A 23,886-nucleotide genomic window follows, 5' to 3' on the forward strand; every position below is an offset into this window, starting at 1 on the left:
CTGAAATTGTATGTTTAAATATACAAATGAGGCATTATCTCTTTTTATCACTCCATAAATCAGAAAATACTCTTCAGTCCATTTTTATGGTAAAATTCCATATTTCGCCATGTTTTTAGGAATAAAATGTGATATAAATCAGGGTATGAATGCGATATCAACAAACCCTTCTGTAAATACCTTCAGAACATAGATATGAATAGAACTGGAAGGTTTGGTGTATGTGAGTGCTACTGAAGTGGAGATTTCTGGCTCAAAAGAGTATGAGGAAAAACTCTTAACTCATTTTTGAGAAAACGCCTTCAAAGTTCTGTATTGTAAAATGCCATACTTTTTTTTTAAACTGATATTTACAAACACAATATCTAATCAAACCATTAGTAATAGACAACCTAAACACATGCCTGATAACTGAATAATAATAATAATGATGTTATTGAACTGAACAGAACTACACACAGGCTACAAACAGTGTAGTACCCCCTAATAGGCAAAACATATTTAAATAGATATCACTATGAAACTTTCCCAGTTTGTTATGTACATATAAACTAAGAAAAAATATATTGCAAGTTTTCTGAAATGTATGTTTATATATGCAAATGAGGCACTTCCCCATTAAATATGTGCACATTTATGGATGCAATAAGGCAAAATGAAGTAAAATAAACAACTAAATGTGTGTTATTGACGTTTTATTGTCACTAGTTTCATAGAAGACATGTTTAGGAAGCAAAATATAACAATCTCAAAATCAACAAAAAAAGTATATTTGCCTATTCACCTGCAGTGTCTCGCCTTAAATGTTACTGATTGTGTTATCATCTCATATCGATCGCAGGCACCTGAATCGAATCATATCGTATCGTGGCAGACTTATAAAATATAAAGAGAAATGTATAGAAAATATCGTATCGTATCGTGATGAAACTGGTGATTCCCACCCCTACTGCTGACTGTCTCCATGTATCGGAGGAAGCATCTGATAGACTTCAGGGCTCCCTAGACCGGCAAGTATGGGGCAAATGCACGCAACGGCCAGGAAGGGGAGGGGGGGAAATTGGCACAACGACTAAATTGGGATGGGAGAAAAATAGGAGGCGAAAAAGTAGATACAAAAAATATCTTTGCGCATGCTCCCACGCGCACGCCCGTATTCCGATCCGTGCAATAATAATCACAGGGGTATATATTGTCATTTGAAACAAGTTACCAATGCATTGTCCCATGGGATTATGCCCCCCCCGCGGCGAAATTAATTAGTATCCCCCTCGATCTCTCTATCTCTCTCTGTCTGCCAGTCGCAGACTGTGTGGGTGACTGTCACTCAAAGCGCTTATGGGCGGAGCCCATCCAATAACAGCCTGAAATCCTGAGGCTGAAAAATGATGCTTTTGAGTACTTGATTAGAAATATAAAACAATTAAGTTACAAAAAATGGAGTAGGGACCGCAATCGCTGTTTTTATTTTTATATGCACAAGTTGTATAACGCACAAAACGTTTTCAGCCATCCGGCCTTCATCAGTGTGCAATGATAGTTGTGACAAACAAACCTTAACTAGGCTGTACTTGACAACATACAGGTGGGATCAATCGGCAATCAGCAAACAAGTTCAAGTTCAAGTTCTTTAATAGTTGTCATACAGAAGTACAGAATACTTTCATACAAAATGCTTCTTACTGTTACGCTCCAGAGACTGTGCTAGACAAGATAGTATCAAATAACATAATAACATAATATAGCATGAATTTAGAAGAAGAAAATGAGGTCACAGTGTTCGGTATAGACATATGTACAATGTTCTGAGTTACCATATAATATACAATACACAATACTATGCAGTGTACTAATGTACAGTACTATCTAGTGCAAAGCAGAAATGGGATGAGGTACAATTTTAGGTACAATTTACAGTAAGGTGTACGAGTTGTAGTGCAATCCTTCATCCATAAATATAAAGTGTGGGGAGTGGGTGCTACAGTGTGTTTGTTTAAAGTGGGTGTGTGCTATAAGTGTGTGGAGTGGGTGCTACAGTGTGTTTGTTTAAAGTGAGTGTGTGCGTGTGGATGTGTGTGCTATGTGCGTTTGGTGGTTGTTGTTGTGTAGTGTTCATTCATTGTTCGTCAAACAGGCTAGGTTGATGTCTTGATCAGTAATTAGCAGGGCTAGATTGACAGGTAGATATCATCACATGAATGCGTATAATGGCTATGTATGAAACAACACATTAATACATATTACAATACAATATTTACAAATCTGTATGGAACAAAAAAAACAGTACAATGGGGGTATCGGGTTGTTAGACCGTTCATTAATCAGTGTACTCGTTTTTTGTTTATACAGTAGACAACTTAGGATAGCTTTCACCTAAAGGAATGGAGCCAAATTTAACTCTTCATTCATCCCAGATGGATACATAGATTTGAGCCGATGAATCCATACACATTCCCGTTGTAAAAGAAGTTGTTCATGGTTACCACCCCTTCTATTAAGAAAAGTACGCAACAGAGAACAGGAAGATCCACACGACATGTGGCCCGCACCCGGTGAGGAAAGAGGGGCAAGGGGAGGGAGAGGGAGGAATTGGGGCCAAACAGGTGGTGAGACCACCACCGACAACCTTATCTTCAACCTCTCTTCTCACATTCTCACTGACACTGAGAAACAGGTACTGACCAAGGGACTGTCGTTTGTTCCAACACCATTAATTGATTTGTTTACTTTAAAAAAATAAATGTTCCGTTTTTTCAGAAATGTTAAACTGAAAGCTTTTTTAGCTAATTCTGAATCCAATGTCTTACCAGATCCCAGTGTTAAAGTGTTCAGACCCAAAAGCACTTTCAACCCTATGGCCAACAATCACTCTATTAATGCCTTTTGCAGACTGGTAGAGGATGAAGTTGAGAATCAGTTTGTGGAAAGAGAACAACTGATTAATAGCAAGAGAAAAAACGTCTCTCAAACCGAAAGAAAGGCTGCAGACCAACTAGCCAAGAATAGAAATATCACCATTAAGGCTTGTGACAAAGGCGGTGGAATCTCTATAATGGATACATCTAGATGCAGTGAAAAAAATCAAAGATGTTGACTGACACCAAATATTATAAGAGAATTTTACTGAATCCCAGGAATAACTACAACCTAGAATTGAAACAGATAATCAAAAGAGCTGAAGAAAATAAATGGGTCACTGCAAAAGAAGAAAAATTCCTGGTGGATGAGTTCCCTATCACACCTGTCATCTATGGTTTAGCCAAGGTGCACAAATGTCCAAACGACCCTCCACTCCGACCAATAATCTCAGGGAGAGGGTCCCTCACAGAGAATGCCTCTAAGTTTGTAGACTATCACATCCAACCACTGGTTTGGAAACTTCCCTCGTATATAAAAGATACCTCTGACTTTCTATCTAAACTAGATTTAGTCAGAAATATTGGTGACAGTGATATTCTCGTAACCCTAGACGTTACTTCGTTATATTCCAACATTAACCATAACCTTGGTCTAGAAGCTTTTAACCATTTCCTAGGTAAACACCCAGACCAAACACCTCCACATGAATTTATCATGGAACTGATGAAATTTACACTGAATAGAAATGTATTTATGTTTGAAAATACCTATTACCAACAGGAATATGGGTCTGCTATGGGATCCCCATCCGCTTATGCGTGTTTATTTATGGCAAAGTTTGAAGAGGACTTCATTTACAACAATACGTTATATAGACCCCATATCAAATACTTTGTTCGATTTATCGATGAGATTTTCATGGTCTGGTCAGGAAACGAGGTAGAACTGTCATCATTCTTGTCCTATTTAAAATCTTGTGTAGAATCCATCACTTTCAGTATGGAAAAGAGCCGAGAATCCATTCACTTCCTAGATGTAAAACTAACTAAAGTTGATAACCTAATCGCCACAACCATCTACAGAAAACCAACGGATAAAAACAATCTCTTACAGTTTTCTAGTCACCACCCGGTGCCTTTAAAGAAAAGCCTGCCTGTAAGTCAATTATATAGACTCAAACGTATATGTAGCTCTCAGGAGGAGTTCCACTCCGAAAGTGAAAGTATGTTGAGAAGATTTGATGAAAAGGGCTACCCAAAGCAGTGTCTTAACTCTGCCATGGCCACTGTAAATCAAATTGAAAGAAAAGAACTATTCCGGAAGAAAGAAAGAAACGGAACATCAGGCACCATTAATTATGTCCTTACTTATGATCCATTTAGTTCTGTTAAGTCCACAGTCATGAAACACTGGCACATTCTATCATCAGATAGAACCTTAAATGACCGCTTCCAACACCCTCCACGCTTTACGCATGAAAGGGCTACCAACCTGAAGGACCGCCTAGTTAGAGCGGACTTGTATTCAAGGCCAGAGCCTTTTATTTATGGAAGCTTCCCATGTAGAGCATGCACATCTTGTAGCCACATGATCAAAACAAACACATTTCACGACTCCCACACCGGGAAGAATTACAAGATCAGATCGCTAATAACATGTAATTCCACACACATAATATATTTATTATTCTGCCCATGTAAAAAATACTATATCGGACAGACATCCCGCAAATAAAAAATCAGATTGAACGAACACAGAAGTAATATAAAGCGGACCGACATTAATTCCCCTGTGGCACGACATTTTAACGAAATGGATCATAAAATCAATGACAAGTGCATAGGTCTAGAGATGATTTTTCTTAATAGAAGGGGTGGTAACCATGAACAACTTCTTTTACAACGGGAATGTGTATGGATTCATCGGCTCAAAATCTATGTATCCATCTGGGATGAATGAAGAGTTCAATTTGGCTCCATTCCTTTAGGTGAAAGCTATCCTAAGTTGTCTACTGTATAAACAAAAAAACTAGTACACTGATTAATGAACGGTCTAACAACCTGATACCCCCATTGTACTGTTTTTTTTGTTCCATACAGATTTGTAAATATTGTATTGTAATATGTATTATGTTCTTTCATACATAGCCATTATACGCATTCATGTGATACTGTGATGATATCCAGTGGTGCAGTCGTAATTGGGAACTGCCCAGATGCCATGTGCACACGCATACATGTTCCCTCGCTTGCGCACAGATCAGATGATTATTATGCATAACAATGTTTTAAATGTAATTGTAGTTACAATTTCTTTAATTGAATTAACTTAAACTAGAAAAGTAAATACAAACTAAATTAACAATGTAACTGAAGCACAACTTAATGTCTCATCCTTCCAGTCGGGACCACAGATCAAGCAAACCCCCACCAATTGGTACAGGGCTTGTATTTTGGTTTGGCTCTTCTCGTTGTTATGCTATCGGTATCCTATTATTATGCAAAGTCTAGGTGATAAGTGCCGGCCGGGTACTTGGCGCACGGCGCAACGAGTCCAGTGACAATTGTGAACGCATTTTTGTGTGCGCTCGTGCACATCCGTGCGCGATTGCACGCACTTCTGCTCAGCGAACTACTAGGACGGCGTCTTACCCCGTCCTACCACCACTGCACCACTGATTTTGTATTTGTATTTATTGGTTTAAAATACAGAGACAGTGCATATTAAGGAACATTTGACTGTAAATATGCCAGTTTAGCCAAGTTGGCTAATTTTCAACTGTAGTCTCTGGGGCAGGTGACATGAGCACAACAATAATTAAAACATAGTACAATAATTAAAACACAGTAGGAATCAATATAGGTTACAATACACTAAAATACATACAAATAAATACATTAAAATACAACCCCTCAGTTAAAAAACATAGTACAATAATTAAAACACAGTAGGAATCAGTATAGGTTACAATACACTAAAATACATACATTAAAATACAACCCCTCAGTTAAAATGGTCACACACTTGACCATCTCTCAATCATGATTTTAAGTTAGTTTTAAATGAGATGTAACTTTGATACTCCCTGAGCCGTGTTGGCAGACTGTTCCAGGTGTGGGCTGCTCTCACGGAAAAGGCTGTCTGACTAAAAGCAGACCTCCTGTTTGGGACTACACAGTCCCCTCTGACTACAGACCTGGTATATCTATCAGCAGATGCTTTCTGTTTTATGAAAGTACAGAGGGGGGGAGGAGCCAAGCCATGTAGGATTTTATAGGTAAGGCAGGCATCTTTGAATTTGACAAGATTGTCCCAGCTCAGTAGGTTCTGGTTTGCTATGCTATAACAATGGTGGTGGCTGTTTGTTTTCCTGTCCAGAACTTTCACAGCCTGACTACCTGTACAGATCGTAATGTTGTACAGGAGGCTTGTGTCCAGCTAGTCAGACAGTATGTTAAGTGTGACATAATAATGGCATTAAAATACAGTGCTGCTGCTTTTGTTGACAGAGAGTTTCTGATGTGACGGAAGTTTGATAAGTGAAACTTTGCATTGTTTACTACCGATTTGATTTGTTTTTTAAATGTAAGATTGGAGTCCATTTTTATCCCAAGGTATCTATATTCGGATACAACTGTCAACCTTTCTCCTCTGACATAGACATCAGGTGAGACAGTATTCATCAGCCTCTTTGTAAAAAACATGCAAACAGTCTTTTTGGTGTTTAAATGCAGACATGAGTTAGTCAACCATTCAGTGACCGATGTCAACACCGCTGTTAACTTGTTTGCAGCTTGCTGCTTGGTTTCTGCATGGACATAAATGACCGTATCATCTGCATACATCTGGATGTCAGACTTATTGCATACAGCTGGAAGATCATTAATGTATAAACTAAACAACAGCGGTCCCAATATAGATCCTTGGGGGACACCAAAACCACAGCTAAGGGCAGAGGATAGCTCCCCATTTGCCCTTACTCTCTGAGTTCTACCTTCAAGATAAGACATGATATCTACCTGTCAATCTAGCCCTGCTAATTACTGATCATGACGTCAACCTAGCCTGTTTGCTGATTGCCGATTGTTCCCACCTGTATGTTGTCAAGTACAGCCTAGTTAAGGTTTGTTTGTCACAACTATCATTGCACACTGATGAAGGCCGGATGGCTGAAAGCGTTTTGTGCGTTATACAACTTGTGCATATAAAAATAAAAACAACGATTTTCCTCGAGTGCGGTCCCTACTCCATTTTTTGTAACTTAATTACCGGTAATGTTGGACTACGCACCTGTCTGAGCGCAGTGGTTACCCTTTTTCTACTTACAAATATAAAACAATGACATATTTTTCTTTTAAACCTTACAGATGTGTTCCATAGACTCTCAGGAATTGTGTAAAGTTGCCCAAATAGTGCAAGGAATAGCAATGCATGTCCCCTTTAAGTAAAAGTATGCATTCCACGTTTGTGTATTCCAGTGCTTGGGAGCATTCAACCCTTTAACCATTGAAGTTGACAGCCTTCAAATGTAAAACTACATTCATACATTTCTGCCATTTTATTTCTATGCAAAAGAATTTTCTTCAAAGAAACTAGTAACTGATGGGTTCACATACATGTAGTGGAGTAAAAGTATAAAGTTCCCTAAAATGAAAATACTCTCATAGCTCGAAATTGTACTTGAGTACAAATACTTAGTTACTTTCCACAACTGGGTGGAATACAGTGGTTTGGCATCTTGGAGAAAACGGAACCATAACTCTGCCAGAGTGTACAGTATATTGTTATGTGTGCAATCAGGGAGCGAAATTAACTTTTTGACTCACCGGCCAGTGGCGGGTAGATGGGAAGAATCTACCCGCCAAGCATATTTCTTACCCGCCAACTTTTTTTTGATAAAATTTTTTTTTATTATTTTATATAGATTTTTTTTTAATAAAATATATATATTATATAATCATACTTGTGATTGTGTTATCTGCGAGACATCGCCACCTCGCTGTCTGCAAACAGCTCCACTGTCTGTGTGTATACTCGAGTGGCCTCCAGCTGGACCCTAAACGCTACATTCAGCATGCAAAAGAATTCTCCGGCGCTGCACCTGGACCCTAGTCAGCAGCACTCACTCATGCGATGTAAACCAGGGACTCGAATACGCATGTTGTTGTTGTAGGACATTGATGCCAAGAGCTATCTGTAGCTACTGCTGGATGGCGTTGGGACAACGCCTCAGTGAACTATTTAGTTTACTGCGACATTTCGTAGTGACTAGTTACCTAGCCAACGGAGGTATTATGCACTGGACTATTGCTGGAGGATTTGTTGATGTCGGGAGCTATCCGTAGCTAGCCGGCTGGATAACGTTACACAATGCCTCGTGTATTAAACTAAGTGAATAGTTGACTGGGTCATTTTGTAACGGTAGTTAACGTTATCTCACGAAGGTCCCACACTGACTAGACTAACGTCACGGTGAGGCAATAGCCTCTGTTTACATGCAGGCATTAGCAGCAGCAGCAGTGCTAACTAACGTCACGGTGACTCGGAGGCAATAGCCTCTGTTTACATGCAGGCATACAGAAACAGGTGGGGAGGGGCTAGCAGCAGTGCGCGGTGCGCGCTTCATGTCGGCTGAGACAGCGAGTGAGAACTCCGCTAAAGAATTTGATCATGATTTTCGGTTTTCACATGACTATTTGATAGCCCGTCACACGGCGCTCAGACGTCTCAGTGGGAGGCGCCAAACGTAAAAACTGAGCGCAAATGGCGGGTGGCGCTCTCTAGTTTCGGTCCCTGTGTGCAATACTAACAAGGCCCTGGTGATTAGAGACTGTCCCCATGAACACAACGTCACCGGTTAGATCCCCGCAACAGAGTGTCCAGTGTGTCCAGCCCTGTAAATGTGTCCTTGTGCCTCTACTTTACAAATTAAATTGTCTCTTGGAGGTATTTGTGTCTCGGAGGTCATTTTCACAGAAATAAATTCTTAATTACCAGTGGTGGAAAGTAACTAAGTATTTTTACTCAAGCACTGTACTTAAGTAGTACAATTTTGAGCTACTTGTACTCAGTGATGCGTTCCTCATGGGACGGGGTTGCACGCAGTGCAGCCAAAGTTTTGTGAGCAGAAGCGCATACAAGCACACGCACGGCACGCGCGTGTACACAGGAATGCGCTGCACTCGCTAACTCTCTATAAGTACCCACCTGGGCTACTTTGCATATCAATAGCGCCGGTCGTCAGGTGTGTTAAACACGTTCTCGGATACATTCACACAGAACTTGTGAATGAAATGTGTTACATTCCATTTGTAGAGGCAATTAGGCATTGTCTTTAGTCTGTGCTTAAGGCTGCGGTTACACCTTCATTTCGTTTTCAGATGAGTTTCGCTTTTCCAGGTCGCAACGTAGCGGTAGACTATTAGGGGCCTTTCTCACTCACCTATTGGGATCGAATCAGCGCCCCCGGGGACGGGGGGGAGTGTTCTCACTCAGACTGACACACCCCTTTTGGGATCGAACCGGCGCTGATTCGTTTTACCCCCCGCTGAACCTGGGACGCTTGGAATAGGTGGTTTCGGATGCGGGCCAGTGGGAGCGGGGGGCGTGACACACACACAACGTCGTTACTGTAATGCTTTTCATGCTTGCTTGAATTTTGGGCAGATAAAACCACACCGCAACAACTGGACAATACCCACAAAAACGATATTTATGGGCAATTTGAGAGTTCAGACCGCAACCAAACAAGCATGTGGAGCCTCACAGCTCAGTGGATGAAAACATGAAGCCACGTTACAAACAGCACTTCCCTGGCTCGCATTAGGCCTGGCAATTTTGTTTGCCATGCTATGTCTATACATTGGTTTCTTGTTCAATGCATTTATTTCTATTAGACCAGTGGTGCCCAACCAGTCGGCCGTGGTCGACCAGTAGATCAATGACATGGAATATAATTGCCACGAGCGATGGGATAATGTGCTGAACAGGCTAAGCTAACTAGCGTTAGCCGTTAGCTTAGCGTTTGCCACAATGCTATACTGTTATACTGGCATATTCACGTTAGCATGTAAGCTAACAATCAGCGCCGACGAGACTAAACTCAGTTTTTGGTGTTCAATTGTGTTGATGTTAGTTTTGTTTCATCAACAAATGAGAGGCAGAACACAGTGAATGTATCCGTTTTGTTTATTGCACGTTCTTTGCTGAAAAATAAGTGCTACAGGCTATACTAGACTAGGCTAAGCTAACTAGCGTTAGCCGTTAGCTTAGCGTTAGCCCTGGGAAACGCTCAAAAGCGAACTCTACAACAGCATCCATTCGTGATAAAATGGGGTGGGTTATATTGACAAGGCTTGACAACAGAGGTTCAAATATAACTTCATATTTATTGGTTATTTGTTTCTTTTATATCAGCATCCAGTCTGCTGGATCCAGTCCAGCTGCTGGACAAGCTAAGCTAACTAGCGTTAGCCGTAAGCTCAGCGTTAGCCATTGCTATATACTATACTTTCTTGTTCGAATGCATTTATTTCTATTAGACCAGTGGTGCCCAACCAGTCGGCCGTGGTCGACCAGTAGATCAATGACATTCAATATAATTGATGCGAGCAATGTTACTAGTAAAAGGCTAACTAGCGTTAGCCGTTAGCTTAGGGTTATCGTTAACCCTGCAAAACGCTCAAAAGCGGACTCTACAACAGAGTTCCATTCGTGAGAAAAGGGGGGTGGGTTATATTGACAAGGCTTGACAACAGAGGTTCAAATATAACTTCATATTTATTTGTTTCTTTTATATCAACATCCAGTCTCCAGTCTCCGTGTTAACACACTTCCTGTTTACATTTTCGAGCGTGACATCATCGCCAACGGCAAGCGTAAACGCTCAAAACGCAAACCGTAAACAGAACCCGGAGCGAACTAGAGGGGGGAGAGGGAGGGGGGAAGTTCGCATCCGATCCGGAATGAGGACTGTACGAAATGGAACGGAATCGAATGGGTGAGTGAGAAAGGCCCCTTAGGCTCAGCTTCTTCCCACAGGCCATCAGAGCCTTGAACACTGAACTCTCCACGCACAAGCACACATGAGCACACACACAACACACACACTGTACACGCTCACACACTAGCAGCCACTTTAACATGAGCACACACACACTCATGCTGCACACGCTCACACTACGGACACTTTACAGAAGGAAAGATCACTTTAAGAATGTACAGATACCGATATGCCTACTTTGTTTACTTGTTATTGCACTATGTCGCTCTATTGGTTGGACTCTTATATTATATTATTACTTGTATTATGCACATCGTTGCGGGCGAGACCCCCCGCATTTCACTGTATACCTGTATGCCGTGACAAATAAAAACTCTTGTATAACTGGACCGCATACCACTTTAACACAACCTTTAATCAGAGCAGCATAATTGGCCCACATACCACTTTAACACAACCTTTAATCAGAGCAGCATAACTGGACCACATACCACTTTAACACAACCTTTAATCAGAGCAGCATAATTGGCCCACATACCACTTTAACACAACCTTTAATCAGAGCAGCATAACTGGACCACATACCACTTTAACACAACCTTTAATCAGAGCAGCATAACTGGACCACATACCACTTTAACACAACCTTTAATCAGAGCAGCAGAACTGGACCACATACCACTTTAACACAACCTTTAATCAAATCAGCATAATTGGCCCACATACCACTTTAACACAACCTTTAATCAGAGCAGCATAATTGGCCCACATACCACTTTAACACAACCTTTAATCAGAGCAGCATAACTGGACCACATACCACTTTAACACAACCTTTAATCAGAGCAGCATAACTGGACCACATACCACTTTAACATAACCTTTAATCAGAGCAGCATAACTGGACCACATACCACTTTAACACAACCTTTAATCAGAGCAGCATAACTGGACCACATACTACTTTAACACAACCTTTAATCAGAGCAGCATAACTGGACCACATACCACTTTAACACAACCTTTAATCAGAGCAGCATAACTGGACCACATACTACTTTAACACAACCTTTAATCAGAGCAGCAGAACTAGACCACACATACCACTTTAACATAACTTTTAATCAGAGCAGCAGAACTGGACCACATACCACTTTAACACAACCTTTAATCAGAGCAGCAGAACTGGACCACACACCACTTTAACACAACCTTTAATCAGAGCAGCAGAACTGGACCACACACCACTTTAACACAACCTTTAATCAGAGCAGCAGAACTGGACCACACACCACTTTAACACAACCTTTAATCAGAGCAGCAGAACTAGACCACACACCACTTTAACATAACCTATAGAGGTCAGTGGATCGAGGATTGAATGCTCACAAGCACTGGAATACACAAACGTTATGTAGAATGTGTACTTTTACTTTAGATACTTAAGTACATTCAATAGCAAATACTTTTACTTTAGTCAAATTTGAATGGAGGACTTCTACTTTTACCAGAGTACAATGTATCTGCGTATTTCTACTTTTACTTAAGTAAAGGAACGGTGTACTTCTTCCACCACTGGTAATGACACTGTATATGGTAATTGGGTGCTCTCAATTCCTAATAATCAAAAGAATATTAAGGCCACGTAGCTTTTGTAGACTTATTAACTCTTCCATATGTCTGCCTCAGACCCTCCAGACGCCAGCATCTCCACGGGGAAAGGAGAGTGGTTCGTGGGCTTGGAGAACGCTGAGCTCTGCTGTGACGGTGGAGGACACCCCAAGCCCCAGAACGTCAGCTGGACATGGTACTGCGGTCATCAGCAGAACGCTTGCTTTAACCCTTTCACTACCACACTACAGAAGGTTAACCTTTCACTACCACACTACAGAAGGTTAACCTTTCACTACCACACTACAGAAGGTTAACCCTTTCACTACCACACTACAGATGGTTAACCTTTCACTACCACACTACAGAAGGTTAACCTTTCACTACCACACTACAGAAGGTTAACCCTTTCACTACCACACTACAGATGGTTAACCTTTCACTACCACACTACAGATGGTTAACCTTTCACTACCACACTACAGAAGGTTAACCTTTCACTACCACACTACAGATGGTTAACCTTTCACTACCACACTACAGATGGTTAACCTTTCACTACCACACTACAGATGGTTAACCTTTCACTACCACACTATAGAAGGTTAACCTTTTACTACCACACTACAGATGGTTAACCTTTCACTACCACACTACAGATGGTTAACGGTAGTGAAAGTGTTAACCTTCTGTAGTGTGGTTGTGAAAGGGTTAACCCTTTGTCGTGTGGCAGTGAACCTTCTGTATTGTCACAGTGAAAGGGTTAACCCTTTGTTAGTGTGGTAGTGAAAGGGTTAACTATATCCGTCTTGTCGGCTACTAGCAGCATGTCTCTGACCACATGACACCGGAGCGCTTCTCCAAACACACAAGCCGGCGTTCACACTCAACACACTCCACACACACTCAACACACTCCACACACACTCAACACACTCCACACACACTCAACACACTCCACACACCGGCTACACACACACTCAACATACGAACACACACTCAACACACTCACACACCGGCTACACACACTCAACACACCGGCTACACACACACACACTCGACACACTCAACACACCGGCTACACACACACACACACTCGACACACCGGCTACACACACACACACACTCGACACACTCAACACACCGGCTACACACGTGCACACTCAACACACCGGCTACACACACACACACACTCGACACACTCAACACACCGGCTACACACACACACTCAACACACCGGCTACACACACTCAACACACCGGCTACACACACTCGACACACTCAACACACCGGCTACACACACACGACACACTCAACACACCGGCTACACACACTCAACACACCGAACACACCGGCTACACACACTCAACACACCGAACACACCGGCTACACACACGACACACCGAACACACCGGCTACACACGCGCGCACGAACGAACAACAAAGATATTTGTGCTTGAACTTCAGGAGGGATACGCCTTTTCTTTCTCGGCTCAATTCGACGTTGAATAGAAGCTACGCGGTGTCGTGTTGCACAACTGTGAGGAGGGAGGTGTGTGTTCGCGTGAGGCAGGGCGGGTCAGGCCTGAAGGAAGAGCAGGAGACACATGCTAAGCACTTAATCACAGTGCCTGGCTGTAAATATCACTCTTAATGCCCTGAAAAACACAGGCTCTGAGCCGCCAGCCATCACAATTATAACCCGACGGCACAATGAACCAACTATTCTCCACAGCAAACGTATAGAATATTCTTTTTAAGCCGTGGGACAATTTTGGGGCGACGCATAAATGTTTAATTGAAAGTGTTTTATTTGACATACTTGCATATCTATTCAGTGACCTGAAGGCAAGTAAATAGATCATGAACACTTTGACTTATCAGTGTAATTTGTCCTCTATTCAAATAGCAGATACAATCTCTGCCTCTACAATCAAAGGGCCGGTTAGGGAAGCTAGGTGGGGCCGACACTCTCGAGACTCTCTGGGAAATCTGAGAGGGCCCAGTTGTGGGGGTGGGAGGGGGGCGGGTTGGGGTGTGTGAGACGGGGTAGCAATGGTGAAATCAAGGCAACATGACCCCTCTCAGTGGACTTGATCAGAAAACCGGCTCTCCCATTATGTATGTGGCCGCACAGAGCAACACAATGTAGGCTTCAGTCAGCAGGGCCTTCTTCACATACCCCTAGCATTTAGTCTATTCAGATCAAGGGGCGTTTAGTAGTGAGTGGGCTGGTTTATGGTCCACGTGGTCCAGGCAAATTGCTGGTTTCTCCTTTAGCAGTGAACCTGATCCACGGAGCGTTAGGCAAATCACCCCCCGCTCTTGAAACCTGTTTGCTTTGAGTGCAGATGCCAGTTGCTCTTCAGTTGCTTTTGATTTCTGTCCAGAACACTATGCAAATCAACTTCCCAAGTGTTTAGATTTGGAACTATGCGGTTCGACAGCTTTGACGAGCCAACTCGACAGCCGCCACGTCGAAGTCGGTGCGTCACACCGCCGTCGTGCCCCTGGAGGCCAACAGTTTGACTCACCGGGTTCAGTGTGATGTGATGTGGTATGACATCCTATGTGTGTATGCATCAATGTTGACCTTTTGACCCCGCAGGAGGGGAGGAGCCCTGCCAGAGGGCGTGTCCTTGGCCGGGGGGAAGCTTGTCTTTGGGCGTGCCCTCCGCATGAATGACACTGGGGTCTTTGAATGTATGGTCAAGAACAGTGCAGGGACTTCAGCAGTGGAGTACATCTTGACCGTGGCAGGTAAGAGCGTGGGCAATATATATATATATTCAGACTTTTGGCAGGAAAATAGAATCTCACATTTATTTTTATTTATTTCTGACCGCCGATGTTTTTATTTTAGTAGTAGACAAGGTATTGGGAGGAGATGAGAAGTCGAGGAAAGAGTGGAGTTTTTCAACCTCAAAACACAGGGTGGCTCTTATGTACATGTAATTAAACAGAAGGTGGCTCTTATGTACATGTAATTAAACACGGGGTGGCTCTCGTGTACATGTAATTGTGTGATTTCTGCTGCCCCCTTGTGATGGTTTGCATGGATGTTATCTCAATCAAGCATCGAACTGAACTGGGTGCCTGAGGAATGCCACTGTAGATTTGTGTGTGTGTGTGTGTGTGTGTGTGTGTGTAATGAGGGAGTGTAAGATGATGGTGACTGTTGTGGAATATTTCAAATGAACCAAGACGGTGAACTGTAGAAATTCAGATTTCGTTAGAGATTCCGTTTACAATCAGACTCACTTGTAACACAAGCGTCTGACCAGAAAGTGAGAAAGAAGGTCCGGTCACACTTACAATAAATACACCAGTTTGACATGACGACAAAAGATGACAAATTAATAACTGATATGGAAAACAAAGATGACATTAGGGGTTTGTCGTATCTTGACACAAGATTGTTCTGGAGATATGTCATATCTAAGACACAACTGTTCCGGGCCCCGGGTCGTTGTCTTGAGACTGTCACCCCAGTGTCTGAGAAACTGTATAAATCAAATCTAATCACATTTATTTGTAAAGCCCGCAATCACACGTTAATGTCCCAATGGGCTGGACAAGTCTTCTTTAAACAAGTCTAGAAGAAACATCACAATAAATCAAGAACAAAAAAACCATCATGAAATCCAAATACTAGGTAACTATATTAACTAGTCATGGCTGTACAGAGTATGTATTTAACAGAGGTATAACATGCTATCTGTACACTAGAGTGATAATAGGCCTGGTAAGCTGTACAAATGATGTAATGGGTTGAAACTAGGGGCGTAACGGTACACAAAAACGTAAGGTTATATTATCATACTGGCCAATCGCGTCTCGCCCTTCACCATTATGAGATCTCTTATCTCCTAGCACCTAATGTGCTCACGAACAAACGAATGCACTCGCATGCACGTGACCAGGCCACGCCCCCGCGTCCTACTATATGAAGCCGGACATGGTCACACTCTACCTTCCTCTTTTTTTGTTTCCCACATGGAAGTAGCAGTGCACTCCGTGAACGGAAGGTTATCCTATAACCTAGTTATATGAATACTGGCTGAGCGTCTCGCTCTTCGCCATTATGAGATATCTCTTATCTCCTAGCACCTAATGTGCTCACGAACAAACAAATGCACTCACATGCACGTGACCAGGCCACGCCCCCGCGTCCTACTATATGACGCCGGACATGGTCACACTCTACCTTCCTCAGAAAAAGTTTCCAACACTGAAAACCCATCCAAGGGACCTCAGGGCACTAAGAGCGAGACGCTCAGCCAGTATTCATATAACTAGGTTATAGGATAACCTTTCGTTATATTATCATACTGGCCAATCGCGTCTCGCTCTTCGCCATTATGAGATATGGGGCAGAGCAGACACGTGGCCCTACAAGTGTACCCCCTGAGGGCCCGTAAGCCCCAACCAGGGAGGAGGGGAGTCCCGTCCACCCGCCTGTCCTAACGAAGGGGGGGAGGCAGTCAACTCCACCAAAGTGCGAAAAAGGGGGAACCAGACACCCCTGAAAACGCACAGCACAGGCGGTGTGTGTCACACAGCACCCCGTGGCACACACCCACACACCCCTGCTAGCCCACCAAATGGTGGGACGCAGGAGAGGTCCCAGACCTCAGAACCACCTGGGAGACAGAACCCCCAGTCACGTCCACGAGGTAAACCCTAACGAAGGGACCCGGGGAGGACCAGAAGGCCGCAGCACAGATGTCCTCCACCGAGGCCCCTCCTCACAGGGCAGCATCCCGAGGGGGGACCTGTCCAGCCAACGTGCAGCAAAAGGCAACGCCAATGTGACAGGTGCTGCTTGGACAGCGCCTCACCTGCGCAAGGGCCACCGTAACAAACAAACAGTTGAACGGAAGCCCTGAGAGCCCGAGTCCTGAGGTAAACCCCCAGTGCACGGACAGGACACTAGCGTGAGGAGGCGGACGAACGCCTGAACCACAATATCCCTGGAGCGAAAAGAGCTCCGGATATTCTTTGGCACGAAGACTGGATTATGCCTCAGAGTCGCACCGCTATAGGCCGAATAGACAGGCACTCAGGCCGCCACGAGAGAGCACACAGCTCACCCACGCGCTAAGTGGAGGTCATGGCCAAAAAGAACGCGGTCTTCAAAGACAGCTGATCCAATGGCGCCTGCTCAAGAGGCTCAAACGGGGCCTCCGACAACCGGCCCAGGACCAGTTGGAGGTCCCACTCGGAGACGGAACGTTCCACAAGCTTGAGACGCCGAGCGCCAAGCAGGAATGTTCCACGAGAGGGGGGCTGAACAATGTTCAGCCCCCACACTCGACCATACGCCACTCCCCAGCGTAAGCCGCGGTAGAGGACGGAGCGCGCGCGTACCGGATAGTGGTCCCCGGCCCTGACCCCTGTTCCGTGGTCACCGTGGGCCCTCTCTCAGGCACGCGGAACTCTGTTCTGCCTCCTGTTCTGGGGCAGCCTCTAGGCTTAGCTGCTGACGGTGTGAATCTGGTGGGGATGCGTCTTGACTATTCTGTGGTTAACGCTATCCGGTACGTGCGCGATCCGTCCTCTACCGCGGCTTACGCTGGGGAGTGGCGTATGGTCGAGTGTGGGGGCAGAACATTGTTCAGCCCCCCTCTCGTGGAACATTCCTGCTTGGCGCTCGGCGTCTCAAGCCTGTGGAACGTTCTCTGTCTCAGAGTGGGACCTCCAACTGGTCCTGGGCCGGTTGTCGGAGGCCCCGTTTGAGCCTCTTGAGCAGGCGCCATTGGATCAGCTGTCTTTGAAGACCGCGTTCTTTTTGGCCATCACCTCCGCTAAGCGCGTGGGTAAGCTGTGTGCTCTCGGTGCGGCCTGAGTGCCTGTCTATTCGGCCGATAGCGGTGCGACTCTGAGGCCTAATCCACTGTTCGTGCCAAAGAATAGCCGGAGCTCTTTTCGCTCCAGGGATATTGTGGTTCAGGCGTTCTTCCGCCTCCTCACGCTCAGGGCTTCCGTTCAACTGTTTGTTTGTTACGGTGGCCCTTGCACGGGTGAGGCGCTGTCCAAGCAGCACCTGTCACATTGGTTGTGCGGGGGCATTGCCTTTTGCTGCAGGTTGGCTAGACGGGTCCCCCCTCGGGCTGGAAGGACATCTGTGCTGCGGCCTTCTGGTCCTCCCCGGGTTCCTTCATTAGGTTTTACGTCTCCCAGGCAGTTCTAAGGTCTGGGACCTCTCCTGCGTCCCACCATTTGGTGGGCTAGCAGGGATGTGTGCCACGGGGTGCTGTGTCACACGTGGTCCCGCCTGTGCTGTGTTTTTTTCAGGGGGGTCTGGTTCCCCCTTTTTTGCACTCTGGTGGAGTTGACTGCCTCCCCCCCTTGGTTAGGATGGGCGGGTGGACGGGACTCCCCTCCTGCCTGGTTTGGGCTTACGGGCCCTCAGGGGGTACACTTGTCGGGCCACGCGTCTGCTCTGCCCCATATCTCATAATGGCGAAGAGAGAGACGCGATTGGCCAGTATGATAATATAACGAAAGGTTATCCTATAACCTAGTTATATGAATACTGGCTGAGCGTCTCGCTCTTAGCGCCCTGAGGTCCCTTGGTTGGGTTTTCAGTGTTGGAAACCTTTCTGAGGAAGGTAGAGTGTGACCATGTCCGGCGTCATATAGTAGGATGTGGGGGCGTGGCCTGGTCACGTGCATGTGAGTGCATTTGTTTGTTCGTGAGCACATTAGGTGCTAGGAGATAAGAGATATCTCATAATGGCGAAGAGCGAGACGCTCAGCCAGTATTCATATAACTAGGTTATAGGATAACCTTTCGTTATTCTATAACCCTAGTTATACGAGTATAGTGAGCGCTCTGCTCTATTGGAACTATCTCTTTATCCAGTCTAATATTGAATAATTTTGTCCACATGCACACACCCATCCGCCTGGCCACACCCACATCCGCACCTCTACATAAGCGGGGTCGTGGCCACACCATCAGCTCCTTCCCAAGTCTTTCACCACCGAAGGCGAAGACCACAGGGTCCTCAGTGAGTCAGACCAGAGCGCTCACTATACTCATATAACTAGGGTTATAGAATAACCTTACGTTATATATCGTATAGCTTACGCTCTGCTCTATTGGAACACAGGAGCTGAGCAGAGCGGAAGCTCGACAAAGTTACCCGCTGAGGCCCCCCACAACCATCAGAGCTGGGGAGGACCTGAGCCCCCTGGACCCCCCTAGAGGAGGACGGGAGGGAATCGGATCCGACTGTGCGAAGATGGTTTAGCACCTCAAACGCACAGGGTGAGCAGACCGTGGGACTTACCTTCACACAGAAGGACCCGCGACCACTCAGGCGCGCATCCCACATGCCACCAGGGAACGGACGGGAAGCAAAACACCCTTGTCAGTCCCCAACATCACGCCCCCCCTTGGCACGCCGCTCTGAAGCACTCTAGCTTACTGCACCTGGTATTCCCAGGGGGTCTCCCATCCAAGAACTAACCAGGGCCGAACCTGCTTAGTTTCCGAGATCGGGCGTGTCCAGGTTGGCATGGCCATAAGCCCCAAGAGGTTACCCCCCACAATACTGTGGGGCCAGACGGCGCACCGGGGAGACAACCCCCAAAAGGAGGTTGATCCCTCAATCCAGGCAACGGGCCAGAACTCGACCTGTGCCTGGAACACTGCGGACTAGACGGGCGCCAAAGGGTCTACTGTAAGAACAGTACCCGGCGGAAGGGGTGTTCGGTATGCTGTGCACCATGTCATGACCTCAACAAACCCGAACCCTCCAGCGGGGTCGAGGTTCAAAGGAGAGGCAGACACAATTGGCAGATGTCATGAAAGATGCGGGGGCACACTCTCGGGCAGACGGGGTCAAGCCCGGCCTCAACCCGAGAGTCGACTGCTACCAACACACCGGAGAACCAACCACCTCCCTATGTTTAGTTTAACAGGAGGCAGTTGTTCCCTTAACCCACCAAGAAAACGTAGAAACATAACTGCGCGTATACACAGGCTATACAAGCGGTACAAGTGTTTGTTTTCAAAGGGTTAACCCAGGTCGACGAGAACGAGTCCGGACCTGGGCCTGGCGGACCGGGACCTACACATGGATGCCTAGAGGGGTTGACAGCAACCACCTCGACAGCCCCCTCCCATCCCTGCCCAGCAGGGGGAGGGAGGAGTGAAACAATGGAGAAGGACCAGGCCCCCTAACACAGCGCAAGGTACAACACAGTATGGACCAAGCATGTCACTGTTATGGGCAAGTCGTAGTGGCATACATATGACGCACACATCCATGACATCAATCCCTGTGAAGCCCGGACCGACCCGGCATTTCCCCCCCGAAAAAAAAGCACAAAGTCCTTCGGGGTACCAGAACAGCAGATCTGCGCCCCGGCGGACAACTGGTTAACTGACCTGGTCCGGCGTGACCAGAACCAGTCCCGCATCCTAGTCACGGCGCCATCCCCAGTCCTAAGAGGGGGGTAGGTACGCATGTCGATCTAAAACATCACAGAGGGTGCCACCAAGATGCACAGAACGTGAATGCGCTGCTCCTGGCGGCCCACCTCATGGGCGTGAGACCCCGCAGCCAATGTAATGATCTACTCCGTCATCTCCCTCCTTCATCTCCCCCCTTCACATTCTGCACGCCAGCCACAGACGATAACCTCGTCTGTGCAAAAACTGGCTTTATATACATGGCTTCAGGCTCATGTGCGAACTTGCCACCTGAATTTTTTACACCTTTACCCTAAAGTAAGAAAAACACAGACCAAGAGAGGGGCCAACGGCCTTGGTACAAGAGCTACACATGTAAACTTCTGTAGGCCAACACCTAACCCAGTTGTGGATTCAATGCCACGTTTACTTAAACGTGAACACGATGCACACAACCCTCTATCACAATAAAAAAGGGCAAAAGTTCACTCTCACTACTGCAAGAGGAACGCCGTTTTTTATGATGAGAGAAGACATAAGTCCTCGATCAAGTGCTGGTCACAGGCCTTGCTAAGTCTACATAACAGCGACCAAACTATTTTCAGAGAAACTGCCTCTCTCTAAGCAAGAGCACAACCCCAGCAGAAGCTGAGGGATTTACACCGTATCCCCAAAAATATAGTGAATCAACACACATTTTGTAAACAAAATCATATTTGAGGGGAGGGGGGGGGGGGGGGCAGGGGCAAACCGGGGAATAATTTCACCCACCCCTTCACCACCTCACCCCTGATACGACGCCAAATGAAAAAACAGAGCCGTGATACCATATATGTCATATATGTCCTGATGAATTGATAATGGGGGACCCTGATGTAAACGAGACGAAAGTCTTTCTCTGGTCTGCATCCCCTTAACAATTGTGTGTATTGAGCTGTACTGTATTGTACCCATTCTGCAATCTGTTAATAAAGTTTTCAATCAACACTTCAGACAGCCGCTGTCTTTTCCTCTTGTCTGAAGAAAAAAGGGAAAAAGGCAACACACGCCCCTCTTCAGAACGGTGTTTACCAGACACGCCGGTATCGGCAGCAAGCCCCTCGTTGTACGCGGGCTGCAGCTGACCTGAGCCGGAGATATTCTCATAACGAAACACCAAGCTCACCCCCCTCGCGCCGGGTGTTTTTCATCTTGAAAAGCGGGGCCAGCATGGCGGCAGAGGGTATCCGTTTGTGTTGAATTGAACCGCAGATTCGGAATCACGGTCCCAGGAAAACAAAGCTACGACTTCACTGAGGAGGAGCTAATGTTATCATGGGGCATCAGACTAGAACCCCCTCCACGCCGCTAAGGGGCAGCGAAAAGGATTCTAGCCTGGAGCCGACCTTCGTAAGCTGTGCAGTTGACACCCCACAACTGACACACCTGGCGCCCGCGTCGCAAAAAACATCACCCGCCCAGAGAGGCCGTCAGCCCCCACACAGCCGACCGTAAAAATAAAAATTATAATAATTAATTATATTAGATTGTGGAAAAAAATAGCCCCCGGTGGGCGGTCGTGGTTAACATACCGTTGTATTCGTTCGGTACACTACAGTACACAGCCGTTCGGTACGGTACACACTGAAACGGTTCGGTACGGATACGTGTACCTTTACACCCCTAGTTGAAACTTATAATATCTTTCACAACGTGACCTTTGACCCCCCTGCTCCCTCCAGAGAAGTCTCGCAGTCCCGAGCAGACCGGCCAGGACAACCTGCTGCTGATCGCCATCGGCGCCGCGGCCGGGGGTTTGGTCATGATGATGGTTCTCATCATCCTACTGGTCAACCGTCATCACCGGCGCAAGAACAGGAAGCTGGAGATGGAGCTCAGTGAAAGAACGTGAGTCGAAAGCATATGTTCTATATTCTATGTATACATGTATATCATATTATATTAGCTGTTGCCTTCGATTAGAAGAGGACATTAGACGTATGTGGACCATTTAAAAACCCACCCTGATTCTGCCACAATGTCCAATTGAAATATGTGTCCACACTAGGCCTGTCCCCGACTAAGGATTTGTATAGTCTACTTTGATTGGCCAAAATGTGCAGATAGTCGACAATTTTTTTGGATCATTCCATTTGGGCTGTGGGGGGTGCTTAATGTCTGAAGGAGTCGACTGAAGGCTTCTTGTCCTCTGCGAAAGCATGCAATTGGTCCACTGATGGATACATCTTGATATTTGTCTAGTGTGTTCATTAGACGGGTGAAATCCGCTTTCTGTGCCAGTTTTTCTTAGGCAGTTTGCCTCGCTGGTATGCGCGCCCTTAGCGTTAGCCACGCTTCGAGGTCTCTTTGCTTTTGGAAAGAATGATTTTCTTGATTTCTTTTTTTTGCATTCGACAGAGATTGGACTAGTCGAGGTCAGCCCTGGTCCACACAGACTCCTCTTTATTTAATTAATGTATTCATTATTTTAAATAAAACACCAGGTAGGCTATACCTTTACTCAAAGGGTAATTCCGGTATTTTAAAACCTGGACCCTATTTTTCCATAATTTTGGGAGTCTAAATTACTAATGGGGACACAATTGTGTGCAAAATGTAAATACAAAGGTCTGTATCTCTGTAGGGATCCTTTACATAATGTTGTCACACATATAACACAAGCGCTGTCAGGGGACATACTGTGATGTGCACAAATGCCCCCAAGGATTACATTACCTCTGTTGATACTGGACCAATTCCAAAAAAATTTGTCCCTTATTAGTCATTTAGACCCCGAATGATGGAAAAATCGTGTCCAGGTTTAAACAGGAATTTGCCCGCACAGAACTCGGAAAAAACGCCTTTTCCTATTCTGCCCCATCTACGTGGAACTTTGCAAAAGGAACCGAGGCTCCCGAACCTAATTCCCATTGGGGGATTTTAAACTTCATATACACAATATTGAGAGGGCATCCGTGGGGGCCTGTTCTTGTTCTTGCTCTTAATTGATC

The 23,886-nt window shown here is 45.4% G+C and overlaps 1 protein-coding gene across 1 annotated transcript in view; it reads left to right on the top strand.

Moving 5' to 3' along the window:
* The window catches only part of nectin4b (nectin cell adhesion molecule 4b), a 57,630-nt gene that overhangs the window by 25,318 nt on the left and 8,426 nt on the right, over window positions 1-23,886 (top strand). Inside the window, exons 5-7 of the mRNA XM_084327003.1 lie at window positions 12,551-12,668; window positions 15,080-15,231; window positions 22,618-22,783. Coding sequence (XP_084183129.1) covers window positions 12,551-12,668; window positions 15,080-15,231; window positions 22,618-22,783 — 436 coding nt within the window. The remainder of the gene's footprint in view (window positions 1-12,550; window positions 12,669-15,079; window positions 15,232-22,617; window positions 22,784-23,886) is intronic.

Source organism: Notolepis coatsorum (assembly GCF_963971535.1).
Source record: "Notolepis coatsorum genome assembly, chromosome: 13".
Lineage (NCBI taxonomy): Eukaryota > Metazoa > Chordata > Actinopteri > Aulopiformes > Paralepididae > Notolepis > Notolepis coatsorum.